At 43.0% G+C, this 22,287-nt stretch overlaps 1 protein-coding gene across 3 annotated transcripts in view; it reads left to right on the top strand.

Annotated features, from left to right (window-relative positions):
* LOC101068224 (stromal membrane-associated protein 1-like) overlaps positions 1-22,287 on the top strand; it is a 34,570-nt gene that overhangs the window by 9,043 nt on the left and 3,240 nt on the right. The window contains exons 5-9 of one of the 3 annotated variants that reach the window (XM_011603166.2): positions 2,732-2,803; positions 4,126-4,197; positions 13,886-13,949; positions 17,624-17,733; positions 21,168-21,342. In XM_011603166.2, coding sequence (XP_011601468.2) covers positions 2,732-2,803; positions 4,126-4,197; positions 13,886-13,949; positions 17,624-17,733; positions 21,168-21,342 — 493 coding nt within the window. Of the gene's footprint in view, positions 1-2,731; positions 2,804-4,122; positions 4,198-13,885; positions 13,950-17,623; positions 17,734-21,167; positions 21,343-22,287 lie in introns of all 3 variants that reach the window. The other 2 variants (XM_011603165.2, XM_011603167.2) reach the window with 2 other exon arrangements.

The following is a 22,287-nucleotide window of genomic DNA, read 5'->3' on the forward strand; positions in this document are numbered from 1 at the left end:
TGGTCACAGTTAACCTGAATTTAGACTTACAGAGTTAAGAACTACTCAAGGTTAAGGTTGAAGTTTAAAAATCTTTTTCTGTCTCTATTGTTGTTGCTGATTTTTGCTGCTATTTCACTGTGAAGATGTTCCATCTCAATTCAATATTCTATATTTGTATTGAGATGCATCATCTTCCTCATTGTTTACCTCATATTCTGCCTATTGCTGATCTACCGTTTGTCCCCCCCCCCCCGACCTCAGTGTCTCTCTGTTTTTCTGGAATTCTCTGAAGCGTTGCCAGCAGCCACACTCTGATCCAGGATCTGTTTCTGCAGCCCACACAGACGGCCCAGCTTTTATATGCAAATTAATTATTAAAAACAACTCATTATCACTTTAAGAACTGAGAAGGGCTGCGTACCATAAATTGGTGTGTGTGTGTGTGTGTGTGTGTGTGTGTGTGTGTGTGTGTGTGTGTGTGTGTATAGGGATGTGGAGTTTTTTTGTTGGTTTGTATTGTGTGGTTTGTTGATGAGCCGTGTGTCTTCAGCGTTACATCATCACACTGTCACATGATCGCAGAATCATGGCTGGTTAAACCTGAATATGGTCATTGTTCATTTTACAATATGACAAGAGCTGTTAGCACCTTTAGTCAGATTAATCTGTGAGTAAATAGTGATTAATCACAGTTCATCATGTGTACCATTAAATTTTTGGAACCAAAAATTCAAGGCCTTGTTTGTGGGGGCCTTGAAGGGTTTTGTTTAAACTACTAAATCATTATCGTTCGGTCTCTCCTCAGTCTTCTCGGGCTGGTCGTGACCACAGCTGCCACAGCTGTCCGTCATAACTCTGTGATAAGCTTTCTTGTTACTAAATCTCACATTATTTAAACTTGGTATTCCTCCCTCTGCTTTAAAGGTCTCTTAAGATTTTGGCCCAAAGCTGAAAAGTCCTGATGTGTTCATCATCTTTTGAAGTATTGGTCTTTTATCACTCAGTGGAAAAATGTGAAATATACTCTGAAAAGCGTCTTTTTATTGGTTCAGACATGGCGAAGCCGACATTAATTTTGCAAAGACAGCATTGTCCTCAGTTTGTGAGTGCGTCCACTTCAACTGCATTTCTAAATATAGTATGACCAAGTGAGTCTCACTATACGTATGGGCCACATATTATTTCAATGATACTGGAATCACATTAGTCGCGTTCATCTTGTTGACCTTGTGTGGGGAACCCAGTGATGGTCTGAATTGTGACAAGGGAGCAGCACAGTTACCCTGGAGGGAGACTGCTGATTTCATCCCATTTTCTTGCGTTAGTCACTGGCCTGTCTGTTCTGTCAAGTGGGGACAGATGTACAGATGTTTCAGCCAAGGTCTTTTTTTTTTCCTTTCTCATTAGGGAACATTAGATGTGTCACATTTTCAGCTATTTTAAAAATACTACGTGGAAAAAAAACACCAAAAGACTAATTTTTGGTTTTATATCATGGTTAAAACAACTTTTTCAAACCTATAAATGGTTCTGTGGTGGGGAAAAATAGATGTGGAGGTTTTTATTAGGCTCAATACCTTTTGAATCATTTAAACAACAACCAGTGACCTTCATTGAGTGATTTTTTTTTTTTTTAATGAACCTGTTCAAGGGCTACATGGAGGGCATCCAGTTAAGATGCATTTGGTTTCTCTGGAGTAGTCGTAGCCACAGTAGATAGCCTGACACCTCTATCCCCATGTCCTGATAACTATTCAACCTCTATCCACCCTTTTTCATCCAGCTCTCACCACCCTTGTTATCTTGCCACTCTCGTTCCACCCCCTCTCCCTCGGCATTCGTTTCACTCCTCCCTCTTAGCCTCCAGTCGCTTCTCTCTTTATCATCATCATCAGCCCATCTGTGCCGGTTTAATGCTGTGTCGACATCTCAGGCAGCATCAAAGTCAGAAGATGAGCGAGGTTTTTTTTTTTTTTTTTAGAGGAAGGCAGAATGAAAAAACATCAGAATAAATGTGTGATCGAAATTGCTCAGAATGTTTCTCCACCACAGGCAACAACAGCGAGTCTTTTAATGCCCTAACAGTTGTGGAGAGATGGAAATGGAGGAAGCATTCTTGCCGTGTCCCCAGGAGGACAGGCCGAGTGTTCTGTTTCGACCCTGACGTGCAGAGAGCAGAGGAGGCGGACAGGGGAAGTGAGTCAGTTCATGCCTGGCATCAACGTGGCGTCCAGATTGATCTGAACGCGGGTGGACAGCTCCAAATTTAGGCACCCAAGAGGTGTATTTTAAGATCTCATCAGTCTTTGATTGGTTTCACCATGTCGAACCTATAAACCTCCTTCCTTTCTTGCATTTTAACTGTTTTAAAGAGCTACCGCTACTTGCCAGCCCCGGGTGGGATCACTTCCCCGGTGAGACACTGATATGAGAAACTGGCTGCTGTTTCAGGCAGACCACAGTTTAGTTCAGCTCTGCTCTCAGTGCAGTCCAGTTCAATGGCAGGTTAATAGGGGTCAACCCAACACGAGAAGTGTGTTCTAGTGTTGCTGGCTACCTGAATGTCTTCTTTCTGAATGTAAAAATCAGTTCCAACTAAGTCAAAGCTTCCTGTGCTGTAGTCAGGGTATTTTCTTAAGCCTTATTTTGAGTTGAGTTGCATTTCCGGTTGTCTCTGAGCATTTCCCTGTTTCTTTCTGCAGGCTTTCCCCCTCGCCTAACCTTGTTTCCAATTTCTGTTTTTCTGCAGAAGTCGTCTGAAGCTGCTCTTCCCTCCTCCTCCTCCTCACCACCCTCACAGGCTGACAGTAGCAGACAGGAGGTGCAGATCTTCTCTATATTCTTTGTTGTGCAGCCGTTCTTACTGTGGTCATGTTCTCTTCTTGTTTCACATTCCACCAGTCGTTAAACGTCACACTGCTCAACTCTCCATCTCGATTTTTTCCAACTCCTGTATGACTATTTCTAGGCTCATACCACAATACTTTCTTTGCTTGTCTTGACTGGTTATAAACCTTCAGGGGTTATTGTAGGGGCGAACAGATTACCGTAGCTCCATCTGAACTGCTGGACTGTTTCCTTCTATACGAGCTATTTACAAGCTATGATTTGGATACACACCAGAAAAACTTTGAGGCGGCATAACTGTGCAGACATGATCTAATAATCGAAGCTAGAAATGTGCGTGGGAGGGTTGCGGCTCTAATTTGCTGTGTTCGAAATCAGATGAGAGCATAATAGCCGGGTAATATGGATGCAAATTGGCTCGTCCTGGCCTCATTAGTTTTTGAGCCAGAAATCTGATAGAATGAAATAATCAAATCCACAAAAGCTACTTGCCCCCCTTCTGTGAGCGGACGGGATGTTTGACCCTTCCTGGCTTCATGTGATGTTGAACTACATGCTGTTTTTCCAGAAATCAGTCATATCTGAAGGAATCCATGGGCCTTAAAAGCTAATACTCCGTTACAGAGGAGCAGGAGCGACTCCAGAGGAATGTCTGAGTGCTTGTTTCCTATAATTTTTCAAATATTGTTCATTATTCTCAAGACAAAAAAACAACCTTAAAATAAATAAATAAATGCTTAAGCAGCAGTGAAGGAATTGCGGGGATGACCCACAGAGAGATAAACAGGCTATTATTGTTACTGTAATGGTGAGATTGTCGGCTTCACCCACTAAGCTTGAGCTTTTCTCTCTGGCGTCCTGACAGTCATTAGCTAAAGCCTGTTGGCGGCTGGCATCAGCAAGGACCCATTTACATGTAACAAAGCAAGAGAGAACCATTAACCAGACCATGCTGCATCAACCGTTCACACATTAATAATGGCTGCGCATTAAAAGTGCATTGTAAGTGCATTAAAATCACATTAAGGAATGAGATCTAATTGTTTAGAGATGCAGCAAGTCTGCCATCGGGCTATGAAATGGTTTACTGTACGTAATGGCTGTCGAAGGGGAATTTCAAGAAGCGGATTTGATGGAATATTTTAGGCTAGTCATCGTATTGTGAGCCAAGACTGTTTGCAAGTATGAATTGTGTTCAACTGATGGGCACAAGAATGTTAACCATCATTCATCAACACACTAGTGCATGTTTATATTTCAGTGTATTTACTGTCTTTTTTGTTGTTGTCGCAGAAGGAGGGTGAAAAGAAAAAGGAGGAGAAGAAGAAGGATAAGGAGTCTGACAAAGTGGAGAGGCAGAGCACAAAGGTAACAATGGGCAATAGTTGTCAACCGCACAAAATGGATATTTTCTATGTGTTTATAGTCGTGTTGATTGTGCAGCTTTAGGTTCTCAGCTGTGGCATCCATGGTGCATTTTTAATAACAGCAGCCAAGAAAGATGTGAGCGCTGATGCTGACTGCGTTTTGTACCCATGGCTGTTTATCCGTGGCAAGGGCTAGAATGGGGTCGCATAGAAGCGCTGCTCACTTCATGTGTGCCAGCCTAGCGTTAACAGACACATGAGATGTGCCTGCAGAGTGGATGAGGCCAGGAATAAATCCACCAGGGAAACTCCTCATGAACATTTATGTCGTCGTTCACTGAGTCTTCAGTTAGTGTGGTCCAGTTCTCCTCCGTGCAACCACGCTGCATAAAAGCAATATTTGCTTTGTCTGAGAAATGTTTGCGAAAGTTTTGTTTTTTTGATAATATGTTTGACTTGGTTCAAAATGACATATGCCAGTTGAGAATAGGAAAGATGGTAGCACTTAGTCTCAGCTACAGTCATGTCTGGAATGGAGGTCATTGCGTGCGCGTGTGTGTGTGTGTGTGTGTGTGTGTGTGTGTGTGTGTGTGTGTGTGTGTGTGTGTGTGTGTGTGTGTGTGTGTGTGTGTGTGTGTGTGTGTGTGTGTGTGTGTGTGTGTGTGGTAGCGTTGAAGGAGTCAATGTGTGTGTTTCTAGGTCATGGTTAGTAAATTCAAGTGTTTCCATGGGCTGGGAGGCGATGGGAGAATAATGTAGCTCTCAGTGGTGTGTGTGTGTGTGTGTGTGTGTGTGTGTGTGTGTGTGTGTGTGTGTGTGTGTGTGTGTGTGTGTGTGTGTGTGTGTGTGTGAGAGCAATAGAGTGTGTGCATGCACTTGTATAAATGGAATGAGGGCTATGGTAAACGACACCAACCTAGAGTGAAATGTACTGTAGTATTAACATTTCTCATCTGCGTAACATTTTATCACCTAATAAAATATATTTATTGCCGTGTTTCCCACCGAATTATTTTTTGTTACTCTTTAGCTTCCATTTTTACACCCAAGGTGAAATTGCACCAATTTTGAGTTTGTGGCACTTGACAGAAGAGTGAGGGTCCCAAATCTGCACATCCTCATTTGACATCTCTGGTGTAGGATCAGAGCTTGCACTGGTTTAATTTCATTTTTTTCCTGCGAAATGTAACGATTTTTGCTTTTTAGGACCCCTACAGCCCCTATTCTTATGTCGTAAGGCGACAGCTGATAAATGAATATAGATTACCTCGTCTTTGCTTTTATTGTTTTGCCATCGTTGTCCACTTTGGACGCCTTCATAATCAGAGGCTCTTTATTTTAATGGCTGTTGGTCGTCCATAGACTCGGGCTACTGCCGTGTTAATGTTCCCATCACTGGTGTGGAGAGCCATCTAAAGTAATCAGCATGTGATTATTACCAATCGATGAAGATGCATTCACTTCCACAGCATTTCAGGGCTATTTGCTGCTGACACTTTTGTCTGTACCTCTGCATTAAAGTGGCTCAGATTGGATATTTCAGCCTTCGCCTGCAATTTGGATGGTAAACATGAAAGGATGCATTGTTCTTTTTCACTTTTTATTACCAGTTATTATATAAAATAGTGCTTCATAATAACCAAGCAAGCTTTGGCAGTCATCTGTTGATGTTTCAAATTCTTGTGCGGTTGTATGAAGGTTATAAGCTTTCGAGTGTGTGTGTGTGTGTGTGAGCGCGTGTGTGGGCTGGTGGAGATTTGTGGCATCGTTAATATCCTTTTCTTTAGTCTTATCAACTGAGCTCCTGCTGTCGAGTGTTGAGCAGATATGCGAGGACGCCGACGGTGGGGTGTGTTTGAGAGACCCAAAGACTTGTTAGAGTGTTTAATCTCCAGTGTAGCAGTAAACATGCTGACAGCCACGTTTCTCCATCTCTCGCCGGTGTTCCGTCTTGCCTTTGCCGGGGTCACAGTCACTTTGTCTTTATTGTCATTGCCAGTCATTGTCGCCTCGTCTCATTTTTAAGCACAAGTCTGCTGTCTACTTTTTGCTGTCTACTTTCCCTTCATCAGCAGCGGAAACATCTGTCACAGCTGCCGGTTTCATCTCCATGCAGTATACACTGTACATATCTGGAACATTGCACCAGCACACTTGTAGTCTCAAGGTTCAGAAGGAGCTTCAGCATCAGGATAAATACCAACTGGGCCAAATTTCATGTATTCCCTCCGATGGTGGTGGAACAAAGTTTTCAGTTCCTCTGTCAGGTAATTGTGAAACCAATAACCCTGCAGCATTACAGTTGATCTGTGGCAAACAACAAACTAATCTTTGACCTTTGCCTTGAAATCTGCAGAGGCAGTATGGAAAGAATCAACATGTGGTGCGGTTGTTATGGTCAAACAAAGATCACCTTGAACCATTGAGTTTCCTGAAGCCCTGCTGGCTTTGCGGCATGGATTGTTGTCATGGATAGAGCAATATGGATGTGCTCTGCTCTGTAGTATTTTTGAGAACAAATCGGTGAATTACAGAACTTTGGTGATGTCAGAACTTCACCAGATTCGTGTGCACAGAATTAATGCTATTCGTTTTAGAGTCCGAGCATAATAATACAAATACTGTTCTCTGCCAGGATCTGGAGGTTTTTGCTTGCCCATTAATTTCTGTGCTTCCTTTTCACACAACTATGCCATTTGGATGGAGCCAGCGTAGTTTTTTCTCTTTCTCTGGTTAGTTTTCCAGGAACTTATGGAGCTTGTTGCAGGTCAATAGGTCCATTTTCAGAAACACCTGGCCTACAAACAGCCAACTGTGTGTCATTCAGATAGATTTGCCCAATAGGCATTCCAATTGTGTGCACTATGGAAGATTAAACTATTTGGAAAGCAGTTCCTGCGGAGACTTCTTTCTGGAAACACAGGCCTGAATAGGGAAAAGACCTTGTGTTAAGGTTTTAAAGGTTTTGTTAATGAGTCATCGTTAACATCAACATTCCAAATGGGAACAAGGATATCCCACTCTGCAAACTGCAAAAGCTCAGATTCATAATTCATGCTGCCTCGTTTACTTATTTAATTGCTCACGCTCCAATGTATAATTTTGGTGCGCAATAACACTGATGTTACTTCTGCACGGTGGGAGACATCTTCTTGGTCTCTTTTTGTTCCTGAACATGAAGGGAATTTCGACCCTAGTCTCCAAAGTTGATGCTTTTGTTCCAGTTTGTAGTAATAACGTGAAGGTGATCTTTTTTGATCATAACAAATGGGTCATTTTAGGTGTTTTCTTTTGATTTATGTGGAATTGCTTCTGACTTTGGTACGTGCCTGATCAAAATTAAATAGATCTCTCTGTGGTCTGAACATCGATAGAGGAATCCCAGTTTGAATGACACCTTGTCACTTTTTGTTCATGACTGACAAAACATCAGTGAGGCAAACTACTGTTCCACTGTTCTGTCTCAATCTGATGATCAATCGTCATTGTCCTTGGCAGCTTTTTCATTTGTTTTTTGTGCTGAAACATAGAAAATGCAGGATATTAGCAGTTGAAAGTATGTGCTTTGTATACTTAATTATAATAGCTCTGCCAGATAAGGTGTAATAAACAGATCAAGTGACAATTGCTTTTTATTCTTTCAATTCTTCAAAATTTTTGTGATCGTCAATCTCTGCTCACCTTCCGTTTATTTCCACCTCTCTCTCCCTCTCTCTCCCCCTCTTCCTCTCTCTCCTTTCTCTCCCCCTCTTCCTTTCTCTCCCCCTCTTCCTCTCTCTCTCCTTTCTCTCCCCCTCTTCCTCTCTCTCCCCCTCTTCCTCTCTCTCTCTCCTTTCTCTCCCTGTGCAAACATTATATCTCTGTCATCCCATCAGGCACATGTTGTCTTTTTATTTCAGCCCATGAATAAATTATCAAAGAGAGTCTGTCTTGCTCCATGGAAAACACTGGCGCTCCCCTTTGTTGGAGACAGAAATAAAGGACCGCATGCACGGGGGTGTGCACGCGCTATTGTGTGCTCCCCTGTTCAGTCGGCGCAGAGATTTCAGTGTGTTATCGCTCGCTGCTCTGTGCATCTGGACTGAGTTGGGCTCTGAAAGGTTCCAGTGATTAGATTTGACACAAACACGCGAGCAGCAGTTGCAGCAGCTACAGCTTATTTGTGGTTGACGGGAGTTTCCATGAACGGACGGTGTGAAGGACGGTGAAAGGAGCAGCCTTCTGTGACTAATAACATTAGATGCGCACACACACATATGCACGAGGTTCTGTCAGATGGTCAATGTCGTAGCCACAAGGTGGCCGATCAATAGTCTGGCTCTCCTGCTCGGAGGGAAAGCACATAGCCCGATCCTGAGAAAACCAACGCACGTGGAGTCACATAAATCCTCACAATCTCACTTGTATCCATCTTCAGCGCTGCAGATATGCAGCACGGACACCGCCAGCCGTACCCCTTCAGCTGGATGGCATTTACAGAGCTCCAAAATATACCATACAGCAGATTTATTGCAAGCCGTGGATTTGTGTCGAGGCCCTGATGATATATGTGAAGGAGATGATCCATAAAGTCTTTGGTTTGATGGCAATCAGTAAATGTTGCAGGCAGCGAGCAACTGTGAGCTGTTGTGCAGATCTTTTGAATTCAAACAATGGGTTTTGGTTGATGGGGCACCATACATAGAACTTCATAAATGTAAGGGGTTCATTCAGCTGGAACAGTCTACAAGCAGGCAGTGAGGAAAATACCCACAGAGACGCACTGGCACAACTCTGGCCTCTAAAGGTTGTAAGCTCATGGAACTTTCTTTTTGTTCCCACTAAATTGCTTTTACTGTATTCACAAATGTTAGCTGCAGAAAGCTAATCCAGTGTGTATCCTGTTGAATCTTTTGTGGTTTCTTCTGTGTGTGGATATCAAATCCAGTTCCTCAAAGCCAAAGCAGTCTCAGCATTGCGTGTGCATCCTCACTCCTGCATATGAATTCCCTGTGCCTGCTTCACTGTGTAAGAGAGGCTCTACTGTATTGATAAAATTCACTTTTTAAAACACCTTTAAGATACACTTTGACTTGGTTTCGGTCTGTGTGTGTTTGTAAGATAGCTGCCAGTGTTTTAATTTAATTATGTATTCTTTTCCTGACCAGCCTCGTCACGCATCAGCTGTCAGGCCACAGCCTTCTTGAAGCAGACAAGTGTGTGTGTGTGTGTGTGTGTGTGTGTGTGTGTGTGTGTGTGTGTGTGTGTGTGTGTGTGTGTGTGCGTGTGTGCGTGTGCGTGTGCGTGTGTGTCCATGCCACCAGCTGAGTGACAGATCGTGTTGAATGGTGCAGAACTGCAGCAGTCCAGCATACTTGAAAGTCCCCAACAGACCCTCTACCTCACAAACACACACAAGGACACACATGCACACACTTGGCATCTAGCCCCTTTTCCCTTTTCTTCCAACTGTGTCTCCTAATCTCTCATCTCTTGTCATCTCTTCACTTCCTTTGTTTCTCTTTCAGGTCATTAGCTATTATGCTATCGTTCTTTATGCTCTGTCTTTGTCAACCTCTTCCTCCTCCTTGTCCTTCTCATGTTCCTCTTCAGCCTTCGTTAATTTGTGTTACTTCTGTCGACCAACGATCCAAGGTGGCATCACGTATTCCTTTTTCCTCCTCTTGTATAGTGGCCTAATGTGACCACCTGTCAGCCAAGAGCTGTTTCATTATTTCCTTTTATCCCGTGTAGCTCTCAGCGTGACAAAAACTACTGACGTTGTCTAATTCTGCATATTGTACTCGTGCACTTCTGTAATAGTATCTAGAACAGATATTACCCATCGGGGCAGGCGACCCAGTCCCACGAGTGTCACAGTCAGGCCTGGTTTTCTGTCCTACCAGGACCCCAGGAAGTGGGGCTGTGTCTGAAATACTTGTTCCCGTTTCACTACTGACTACAAAGGGAGTTGGCTTCAGTCAATTCCTTCACCAATAAACTGGAATTCCACTTTAGGACGCTCAGCCGTGGTGCTGCAAACTGTCACAACATTGAATAACAAATACCTACCAGATTGACGTCGGCGCCGGTTGAATAATTACATTTTTTTTCTAAAGATTTAATAAATGTAATTTCAATGTAAAACACTCACTGGTCATTTGTTTGTTCTGGTACTATTATGTCATTATTTAATTTATTAATTCGTAATTTGCGTCATGTCCACAAAGGATGATGGGATATATTGCTGGTTGTGGAGCATCACTTGTTCACTACTTTTCACAATGACTATGTGCACTAGGGGTGGGTTCTCTCATATCTATCCGGTAAGAAAAAACCCGGCCTGACTGCCACGCATCGGACTCGGAGGACGAGTTGGTTTGAATGCTGCAGCCCTACTGCTGCTGGCTCATCTCACCATCATCCCCATGTTTATTCTCTTCTCATCCACTTCCTTACCCGCATGTGGTGGCTGTTGCACGCCAATTTGCAGCCCCCATCTCTCACTTGTCTCCTTCCACACTATTTTCCCTTGTAGAGCTCTTTGTACTCATTGTGGTTCTCCTCAGAGGATGAAAGATGTTTGTTTCATCTGCCTCATACATGCCAAGGAAGACAGTGTGTTCCTGCTAAAGAATACGGTATTGAAATACTGTCTTAGTGGGTTGCCAACCTCTATGAAGAGGCTGGGGTTTTTGTGTCCATGCTCATGAGTGTTGACACTGCTAGTTGTTTTTGGGTATTTTTCTTGCTGCTATACGTGGCATTATCATGATCTTCAGTGGAATTGTTTCTGGAATTAACGTTTAGTTGAAGGGATGACTGTTTTGAGGAAATCTGGAGAAAGATCTTTTGGAGGAAAAAGATCAATCCAAGCTATTTACACTTGGAAGATAATTCTTTAAAATATGACTGAAAGATTTGTCCTGCAGCGTGATGAGTTATTTCATGTTAGAACATTGCGTTTAGATAAAATATGACCAAATTCTGTCAGGAGCTTTTTGCTGTTACCGTAATTTAGATGTCTGAACTAATGCCTGTACATTATTTAACCACTGGCTATGGTCATTTCCCTTATAATCTGAGGCATCAGTGACAACAAATGGACTTTCTAAGAGTCTGTTTTAATTAGTTACCTTAAGTATATACATGTATCGTATATTTTTATGTGCATGCCAGTTTTCTATCTGCACCCTAGGTTCAAGTAAATGAAACTAAGCTGCCAGGGATCAAACTTTCATGTGCAAGTGGTTCCAGAAACAGTTTCTATGAATTGTTCTTAATCTGTTGAATTCACGTGTGTCTTCCTGCAGCCTGGGGTCTTCCTGGTTCTTAGTTTAGCATCATGTGATCAAGCATCTCTCTCTTTTTTCATCCTCGAACATTTACAAGGTTGCACAAGGTTCTTGAGAGCTACAGCCCAACCTGATCTGCTTTGAAGTGCTGTTTTCTTTTTGACATGTCAGACTCAGCTGTCCCCTTAATAGGAACTAAAAAAAAAAAAGTATGTCGGCTCCAGGAGTGGCTGTCCCCTTTCAAACTGGGGCTTATCTTTTCACCAACCCCATTTATAATCACATTATCTCGGGCTTTGGGGTAATTAGAATGCCACAGGTACCCGAGGGATCTTGGGTCCAGCTCCATGCGCTTGATGAATATTTATATACAGTATTACCATTTCTGGCAACTGGCTTCCCCGTTTTGATTAATTCTTCACCTCTCAATGCTCTCTCCAATATTGATCAGTCTTTTATGTAGAATTCTGCCCGTTTGAAATGTAAAAATGTTCATGAGCTGGGAGGGGAAAAAGATCCATTCTTCAAAAGTCCCAACTCTCTTAAATAAAAGAAGTTCTCATTATAAGCACGCCTTGAATTATGTTGCACAGTGTGACAATTCACCATAATTTGACATTTGTACCTATAATTCTTGTCATGTTAGCTCATTTACATTTCCCCAAAAACATACTGAATAATTATGCTATTAATTCAGATATGATATATCTGCTATATTAGGAAAATATGCATGTATAATAGATGTATATACTGGTTCATGCCAAACTTTTGTTATATGTAATTTAAAGTTTATAATGACTCCAATGATCTCTGTCTTGTAATCAGGACTGATTTTAGTCCAAATGGTAAAACCTTCTGGTCTACAGTTTTAATCACTTTGTATATTGGTTGTCCGACCTCACCAGGTTAGCTGATATAGGCAAGGTACCAGGGAACTTTCTCTCACACGTTCTCTCTCACTCTAAAAAAAAAACTCGTTAAAAAAAGATTTTATACTGAAAAACTAATATTTCTGCCACCGGGTGGTTCTGAATTAAAGGTCCATGCAATTCTTTCTGGATGCCATGGGATTCATTGGAGGATTTCATCACCAACATTTTAACCTGCTGAAATAAAGGGGCGGCAGCAGCACGTGCGTGGGTGGTTATTGATCGGCGGCCTCAGCTCCAGTTACAATTCTCTTTTCAAACAAAAATGACCTCAGTCGCTGTCTGTCAGCTTGCATCAGTCATTGTCTTCCACACAGCCAGAATCTGAGAAGAATATTGACACCATGTCTATATGGACACCCTGGAAGAGGATTTTTGGATGAAAAGTGACATTGAGGGACGTCGTTTCAGAGAAGCAATTGAGAGTATAGCATTAAAGAATTATGCTTAACATGTATTGTCTTAGATTGAGCTTCTCACCACACCTAAAGGAAAAGTCTTGTGTCTTATCATCAGTTGGACACCAACTCTCTCTCTCTGTCTGTGTGAACTTGGCATAAACCATCCTGTTACTGTTTTAAACGAATGACCTTCCCTCTGTAGATTGCACTGCAGTCCCAACACACATCCACTGTGCGTTCTCAATCAGGCCTGGACGCGGTAATTGTTTTCATTGCCTCGGATCGGAACGACATTGAATTTAATGTGGTTCATCGATCTTTTGTTGTGGGAAATTGGGTTTGTTAGCAGCAGTGTAGATCTCCCGTATCCCACGTGTGGAACTTTTATAAACCCTCCTCTCCTCTAGAGTTTCTTCTCTAATTCTAATCCATCCATCCTCATTCATTTCTCTTTATTATCCTGTCTTCTACCTTCCCTCCGACTTTTACTTTTTTCCACTCCTGCATCTGTCAATATGCACCACTCATGGGCAGGTAAGAGATTAGCTGTATTAGCTTGGTAATGCCCGATGTATAAAAAAGCCTTTCATCCATAATCAACATCAATGAGTTCTCTTTCTATTTTTGTGTGTTTACATGATTTTGTTATGCAGCACTAGAACGAGGACAGAATGAGATCTCTGTTAGCGTTGAACAGAAAAATAAACCTGCTGTTTGAGAGAGCAGCTAAATAAAGGAAGGGCCGTACATCGGGCCAATGGAGAGGTTCGACTCTTATGTGGGCTCTGCTGTCGAGTGTCTACACGTACGGTCGGTATCAAACAAACGGCAGGCAGAGGTGGTTGCTGGGAGAGACCCGGTCACCTTTTGATGGGTTTCTCTTTGTTGTCAGTTCAGGTGGAACAGAAATAATCAACAAAGCATCCTGGATTTCAACTCAGATTGTGGTTCAGCCTCAATCTCTTCCTCCATTTGTAAACTGACAAGACAAAAATATCAGCTTTGTCCAGTCAAAAGGGCTGGAGCAAGATGGATGTTACGATCAAGTGTCCTTTATTAACCTCTTTCTTTTTTGGTGTTTTCAGGCATCGGAGTGTCGAGCTAGTCCCAATAAGAGCTCAGAGCTGGCGGTGGACCTGCTCAGCCTTGGTAAGACACGATCAGACCTATGTTATTATCGCTATTAAAGCTATTAAAGCTGTGCTTTTTATACCCCCACCCCCCTGCTGGAGATGTACAGTATAAAATGCTGTTTTAGATTGATACTGCTAAAGTGATGGTGTGTGATTTTAATGGAGAAAAGGTGGAATGTTTCTCCAATCATCCTATCAAATCCTCTCATCCATCAAGACCTGTGCAACGCCTCCCAGACTCAATAAGCGATCTATTTCTAAAAACTGCTCAGGGCAAGCATGGGTTCTGGACCGTTTTTATTTGTCCAGGAGCTGAGATAAAACCTAATGGAGACAAAAACAAATGTCATGCTGCCTGTTTGTTCACTGGTGAGTGCTGGTGGTCCTGATCCCTGGAGTCTACTTGACAGTATGAACAGCATAGTCGGGTCCTGTGTGAGCGTTCACATCCTAACAGCGTTTTTTGTCATTAGATAACAAGAAAATCACCTTTTAGATGATCTGAAGCAGCACATTTCAATGGAGTCTGTTCTGAGAGAATAAACCATCGGGATAGGTGCTGGGATTAAATGCACAGTGGATATGACATTCAACAAAGGTCAGAGTCTGCACTCGGACCTCTGACATTTGGAGTTCTCAGGATATTCTGCTCAATGCTTATTGACCTCCAGTGCTAAAAACACAACAGCAGAGCCTGCTGAAGGTTTTCCCCATAAATACGTAATATGCAATCTCCGTGCTCCTCCCTTAAAAGGAGGACTGTAACATATTAGACCCCAGTGAGGCTAATCGGTGCTGACAGAATAAAGCCAGTGGATACAACAATGATCAATGTTCCCAACTGCAGCCAAGAAAGGAGAGAGAGAGTGTGTGGACACCAACTATAAATAACCAGCACTACACACCTTGCAGCCTTGTTGAGTGGATGAGATTTCACACATAATCAATAAGTCAGATACGTGGCAGTATGCCTTCAGCACTCCCACATCTTCCCCATTACTCTGTCCATCCCCCCACGTCTCCGGTTACTCCAAAATGGAAGAAGAGCTTCTGTCTACTGTTTATTCCTAAATTTAACTTGACTCACTGAGCACAATCACAGCTGGTCTGAATGTAAAAATGTGATGGTAAAAATCTATTTTTCAAGCATAATTTTTCTGAAAGTTATTCAAATTTCAGCATTTTGTATGATCAGAGCCTTTTTATCATGGATGCAAGATCAAATGCTACTTTATACCAAATTCCCTGGAGAACCTCTTTTTTCCCCCTCTCCCCCATGTTTTTTCCACGGCTTTCAGTTCAGGCCCCCCTGGCATTATGCTGGGTTGACAAACATCCAGAGAATTAGAGGGATTGTTTCTCATCTGGAGCTGCACCTCTGCTTCTGTGTCCCGGGAAAAAAAACACTGAATTGCGATGTGGGTGTTCAGAATGTGTCATTATTCTCAGTCAGTTTTTGCTTTAGCTCTCAATAATCTCCCATTTTCTTTGTGTGCAAAAAAAAGTTTTTTCTTTTTTTTTTTAACCAGCCTCCTGGCATTTTTACCCTAACGCTAGCTAGCTAGCATCGGAAACAAATAAGAACACCAAATATCCACTGTGAACTGGCTGGATTTCCTTCTAGTATCTTCTGCACAGTGGTAACTAGGAAGGAACCGTGGCAACGGCCCACCCTAACATTCATATTAATGCTGGGGCTCTGCAATATTTTATACACTCAGCGCTGTGCAGCTGATGTTTCCCTTTTCTTTGGCTATCCAGCTGTGTTGTCAGTGCCTGAATGAAGAGTGATCCTAATGTCATCAAACTGGGCCTAAAGTAAAAGGATATGACAGTTTGCAGCTCAGTTGTTCTGTCTGCAGGTCCTTGCCTTTGTATTCACTGTTGTAATGTCTGATTTTGTAGATGACATTAGTCTAATTGAGGACTTGACCTTGTTAATCTCATTGTCAGAGACGCCGCATGAAATTAAGGGCTCAGCAAAGGTAAACAAGGACACTTGCCACAGAGAACTGTCCCTCTGTCATCGCCATCATCGCTCAGATGCATTTAAATGTAATACTTGTGTCAGTGGAAGAGAACACCCACCAAAGCTGAGAAAATGGGGATTTATCTTTGAAATGAAAGAAGAATGAAGACACACACTTGTACATAATACCTGTCATAATGTTTGGAGGAAAAAGTAATGGTTTAGAAACAATATAGCTTGATTATATTTCTTGTCAAACTCGGGGGACGTGTGTAATTCGAGCACAGCTATTAAAACCGTGATATGCAGCCCGTCCACGCAGCGAATCTGCTTCACTGTGGAAATTACATTATTTAAATCTGCAAATGATTACATTTGCACACAATCTGCGTTCCACCGTCACACACTAGATGACTCCAGCTCACATTGAAAGAAACACTATGAAGACGATTTCAAAGGACTGTTTGAGCACCCGGAGATTGAGCTTAGGGTTCGGGTAAGGTGGTGATTTTTGTAATGGGCTGGCCAATGTATTATGTTCATCAATGTCCTCACAAAGATAGAAATACAATGTGTGTGTGTGTACTTGGGACAAAGTAATTCACTGGTTTTAATAAAACACCCCTCCCGCCTGAACTGGTGGTGCGTTTCCAAGGTGACATTGAGTGTTTTCAAGAAGTGGCTCAATTGAGTGATGAAGGGTGGTGGGAACATCACCCTCCATGATGATGGTGGTGGTGAAGATGGGCCTCTTCTTACCATCCCAGGCTGGATGAGTTGGAGAAGAAGGTTTTCTGCGTGATGATTTTGAGATTGACGTACGTGAAATTGTTGTTATTTATAGTACTTTTCCCCTCAGTTTTTGCCAAGAGCATCACAGTCACATCTGCCACTCACGTTGGCCTCTTGAGTAATAACCTCAGATGTCATTTCCATCTATTCATCAAACACTTCACAGCTATTCTCACAGTGGATTAGCTAAACAAAAGAGGCAAAATGAAATCTCCAGATGGATTAAGAGCAGTCCTGACTGATGTGGAGCACAGGAGAATTATAATTATACTTTACTTTGTTCATGACGGTTGCCTTTCTGCACTAATGTTTTTCTTCTACCTTGACTCAGGTTAAAGGTGGTATGTCTTGAGTGCTTCTCTATAAATATTTCATCACCATGGTTACATAAATGACCTGTACTGCTCACACACATCATTCGAAACCTTAAAAAGTGGCTTTGTTTTAGTTACTTTGGTTTCATTTAGCCATTTGTTTCTAGTCAGTTTTATTGGCTGGTGTTTTCTTTTGCAGTGGATCTTAGATTACTGGTAACAAAAATAAAACTCTCTTTTTACATAATCTGCTTCGTTCTTTGTATTTTGTTTACTGAGCTTTGCCAGTCAAATATTAGCTGTTAGCAGTTTTGAAGCTTTTTTTTTTTTAAATCATATTGCGCACTTGTGATTGTTAATCATCTTTTTTAGTGTATTAAAGCACTTCCAGAGGTTCTAAAAGGTTCCTAAATCTCAGAATTTTAGTGTGAGTGTTTTCAAATGGGATTATTACCATGAAGAATCTTAATCCGTGTCATCCTTTTACATAAATGTGTACACAAACTTAATAAAGAGGAAATGAATCCATCTTACAGAGATGGCATCAGGCTGAATGAAAATACTAAACATCAATATATTTAAAAAAAAAAAAGAGTTTATTTTTCTCTCTGTTAGACGCCCCAGAAGGTTTGGGTGGTGCTGCTCCGATCTGTGAAGAGCTGGACATCTTTGGACCAATGGTCTCCAACCCCCTGCCTTCATCCAACAACACACAGCAAGCTCAGGTACACACACACACACACACACACACACACACACACACACACACACACACACACACACACACACACACACACACACACACACACACACACACACACACACACACACACGCGCACACACACACACACACACACACACACACACACACACACACGCTCTGAGGATTCCATCATCTCATTGTCCTAATACATTCCCTCACCCTAACCCTCACAGCTAAAGGTATAACCCTGACCCCTGGATCCAGGCACAAAGAACCATCATTTCTGGAATTCCAGGCTTCCTCCTCTTCCCACTGTATTCACTCCACCCTCTGAATTCACCTCCATCTTGTCCTTCTCTGCTGCTCTGCTCCAGACCTCTGTTCTTTTTCCTCTCTGCATGTCCTTTCTAGTCAGGTGAAGCACATGCTTCAGTTCAGAAGTATATCACACAGACCTTCGTGCTCTAAGTCTTTCAATAAGGAGCTTCTGGGTTTGCCTTGGGGTGTTTCTCAGTTGGGATTCCTCATGTTTGCATGATTTTTCTTGGGGGACTCCAACCAACCGCTCTAAAGTATATAAATGTGTGATTGAACAAAGCAGCTATTAGAAAATGTTCTTCCTATTGCCCGCTTTAACATCGTTTCTCCTCGGTCTTTTATTTGTTCTGAGCCTCATTATTGATGCAAGTTATGAACAAATATATGCAGAAATCTGTGTCTGAAAAGATCCCTTTGCACAGAACGCGGAACGGTGAATGAACCTCGGCTTCTTTGTGTCCAATGCAACAGCAGCAGCCCGACCTTTGCTGTTTTGTGTGTTTGAGATAGTGTTGAAGAGCGAGCTTTGAACACCTTCTTTATGCCTTGATGGATTTTCTTGTTCTGTGTGTGGATCCAGCGTCTATGCTGCCTTCTGGCTCAGCAGGTGGAGTCGATTACATCCAGAGTCATTTTTCCAGCAGCATTTTCAAAGAATTTACATCAGTGGGTGAAAAGCAGCCGTAGTAACACCCTCGTATCCTGTTTTGCTGAATAAATTCTGTATCCATCACATCAGTTGAAAGGAATGTGACGTGGTAATAATAATTAGCTCAGCTCTACAGCCACCATCACACAACCGAACCACGTTTTTCCCCCTGGAGGGATGGATTTGTGCATGGAAGCAAGAAAGTCGGCTTCAAATTCTAATTATTCAGCCGCATTATTGGTATATTCAGGTGACTTTTCCCTTCGTAATACGCCCGCGGACACACACCGAAGGCAGAATTTGTGATTCGGCAGGCGGCTCGTGCATTACAGCTGCAATTAGTTGGGTGCAGGAGGAAAGAGCAAACTGGCAACCACTGATTTGTGCAGCTATTAGCTAGCACTGTGGAGCACCCACCTTTGAGTGCTTCAATTACAAAAATGCAATGACGGACATTTTCCCTCCACTCATATCACAGATTCACATCTTTTGATGTCCTCTCTCTCTCTCTCTCTCTCACACACTTTTGTCCACCCTCTCTCTTGCCTTGTGCACTTTTTGTCCTACTAAAATTCTTAAATGGAGCTAAAATTCACCAAAAGGGGCAGTTCAGATACAGCCAGATACATCTAAATCGAACCCTCTTTCCCACAGAGGGAGGGAGAAACCGACCTGGATGGATTTAAAATACACAGATGGTCCGTCAGAGGGGAGTGCATGAGTGTTTCAAACAGTAATGGAAAGCTATTGGGAGAAAGATGTGTGTGTGTGTCTATGTGTGTGCGTGCGTGCGTACGCGCGTGTGTAGAGTAACGGTGAGGAAAAGGCTGTCAGTGGTAATTCAGAGCTCTGCATGCGCCCATCAACACAAACATTGGCTGTGAAGAATGGAGCCTTGTTGAAGAGGCTTTCTATCAGCCCATGTGCTGCTAGGAGCTCCTCAACACATTACGCACTATTCAGGCAGTGTGAGTGCGTGTGTGTGTCTCTGTGTTTTGTCCTTCTCAGCACAGAAGGACAAAGAAGAATAGACGTGCACATGATTCTGGTCGGATCTCTTATCCTTCTGCAGCGAGGATAGACTGATCTCTCCTCCAACTTTTCATGCCACCAGTTTCTGAGTTTGGCACCAGAGCTGCCTCCTTCAGTGCAAAGGGAGCGGAGCCTCCCGGAGAGCCCGGCAGTCACAAATGGTGGAGCAAGTTAAAGGCCAATTAGTAAATGTTAAGTCTTAAGAAATTACACTCTTGCCAAACGTTGCAAAGGACATGCGTGCCAGTGTGGAGCAGGTGTCCGTCTCCTCTGCAGCATGGTTAATAGATGATTTCCATGGGATGATTACTGGAAATGGAACTGTTCATAAAGGTATTTTAGTATTTTATGTCAGTGGATCCATTCTGCAAGAGTTTATTTTGAAGAAGGAAGCAAGTGAAGGTGACTGCAGTGTTTCTTTTCCTGTAATATTTTTTCTTATCTTTTCCAAAAAAGCTTTGCCGCAGAGGGGCTTAGCTTCCTGATTGGGTTTTATTGCCATCCGTTGTCAGTGGGCTCCTCTGCACCGTCTCGGACTTTTAAAGCTTATCAAGGTCATTGGGGTCAGCTGACCTTCTACTTCCTCTCGTCCCTCAGAGAGGGCTGAACACCAGAGTTTCAAGTTCTTTAAGCTTTTAGACTAGCTTCTTTTTTTTAGATGATGTTGCGTTAAAATCCATGAAGTCAAGATGAAAACTCCATCACGGCTGCATCAATACCTGAGTCACTTTAACCACTTCTCTTATCGTTGCCCCTCCTCACCCTCCCCGCCTGACCCTCCTCTTCTTCATTTCTGCTTACATTTCATTGACTTGTTTCCATTTTTGCCTTCCACCCCCCCCCCCCCTCCTCCTCCCACCCTGTCCTCCAGTCAAAAGAAGTCAACACAGATGCAGGGGAGCAGCACTGCCTGCTAAGCAGCTGAACACTCACAAAGCTCTTTGTGTGCACGCTGCACACACTCGAATGTTAAATTTGTGTCTGTCTGTGATAGTCAAGCTCCGCACAGCTCACTGTTTTGTGACCACTGAGGTAAAAAATGGATGATATTAGAACAAAGCATTGATGAATGTGTATTCTTCCTTGGTGTCGCACGCATCACATTAATATTTTCACTTCATCATCAGTGAACTGTCTCTTAAGGTTTTAAATAGGGACTCTTGACTCTTTGTCATTATCACCTTGTCTTTGTCTCTTCGTTGTGTCTCTTTTTATCAGTGTCAATGTTTAATATTTGTGTCCCTTACTGAATGTCAGGTAACATTTGTTTGCGCAGTTCTTCAGGCTTCATAATTTCGGATTGAAACCTGCTCTGTGTCTGATGTCTGCCTTCACTTAGCTTCTTCTATCCAGCCACGTACTGCTCCATTCGTGCACGCTGAAGGTTGTATCTTATACGCCGTAAGCTGCAAAGCTGTGCACATTTCAGAGCAGTCTTTGTGTTCCTTCTCTGACAGTCTGGTCCCAGCGCAGCACCTCCACAGGCGGACCCCTGCACCTCCTCAGCCACCTCGTCCTCCACCGCCAACAAGACGGAGCAGAAGAAGCTTTTGTCTAAAGATTCCATCCTGTCACTGTACGCCAGCAGCCCAGTGGGCAGTCAGAACCAGCAGCAGCCTGCTGCAGGACAAGGTGACACACACACACACACGCGCACGCGTACGTGCACGAGCAAGTGGTATCTTGCTAACCCTCTGTCGCCTGAATTTGTCACTTATTCAGTAACTTTGTACAGATAAAGCATAAATAATTACACCAAACGTCCATGCAGCTGCGTCCTTATGCTCTATCTCCACATGTGCAAGGTCGATGTGGTACCGTGACATGAAAGAGAAGAATTTTGTTTCCTCCAGCGTTAAATGGGACTGACTCTTTATTACCATAAATACTATAAATACAGAATTCTGTTGGCACCATCGAGTCATTTCACCTTAGAGTACGCTGGGCCAGCAGCACCATGTTCATGAGCCAAGAATGCAGATGGATGGGGTTTGGTGCACAACCCTGCCCTTAATGGAAAACCTAATTCCTGCATTGACACTGGCCCGTGGGCTAGTGTGCCCTTCCAGAACCTCATTCATTTCCCAGGTCTGCTTTTCTGCAGCAGGTCCATGTGTCACACCCTCGTGGAGAACTCATTCAATCACACCTTGTGAACACAGCTAGTTTAGCTGTCAGCCTTTATTCCCTCCTCTCTCGCCGTCTCTCTCTCTTGCACTCTAATTATTCTATAGATGCTGTCAGAGACATTTTGTTAAGGCAGGCATGCTTCAGAACCGGGGCTATTTCATCATGCAAGCATATGTTCCTGCTATTTAAATGGAATTGAAAGGTCTCTCTGCACAGAAAACACTCCGCATGAGCGGTGATTTGTAAGCTGTGGAAAACAGCACATCAGGTGAGGAAGAGTCTTACGTGGGTGTTTGTGCTCTGATGACGCCCACGCCTGCCCCCCCCCCAGAGATGTCAAAGGAATGATACATCATAAAAATGGAGGACAGGGAAGGTAGATGAAAGGTCAGTGTTGCTGAAAGCTGCAGCGTCTCTCTGCGCTGCTTTCACTCAAGTCCCACTGCA

This window comes from Takifugu rubripes, chromosome 4 (genome assembly GCF_901000725.2).
Source record: "Takifugu rubripes chromosome 4, fTakRub1.2, whole genome shotgun sequence".
Classification (NCBI taxonomy): domain Eukaryota; kingdom Metazoa; phylum Chordata; class Actinopteri; order Tetraodontiformes; family Tetraodontidae; genus Takifugu; species Takifugu rubripes.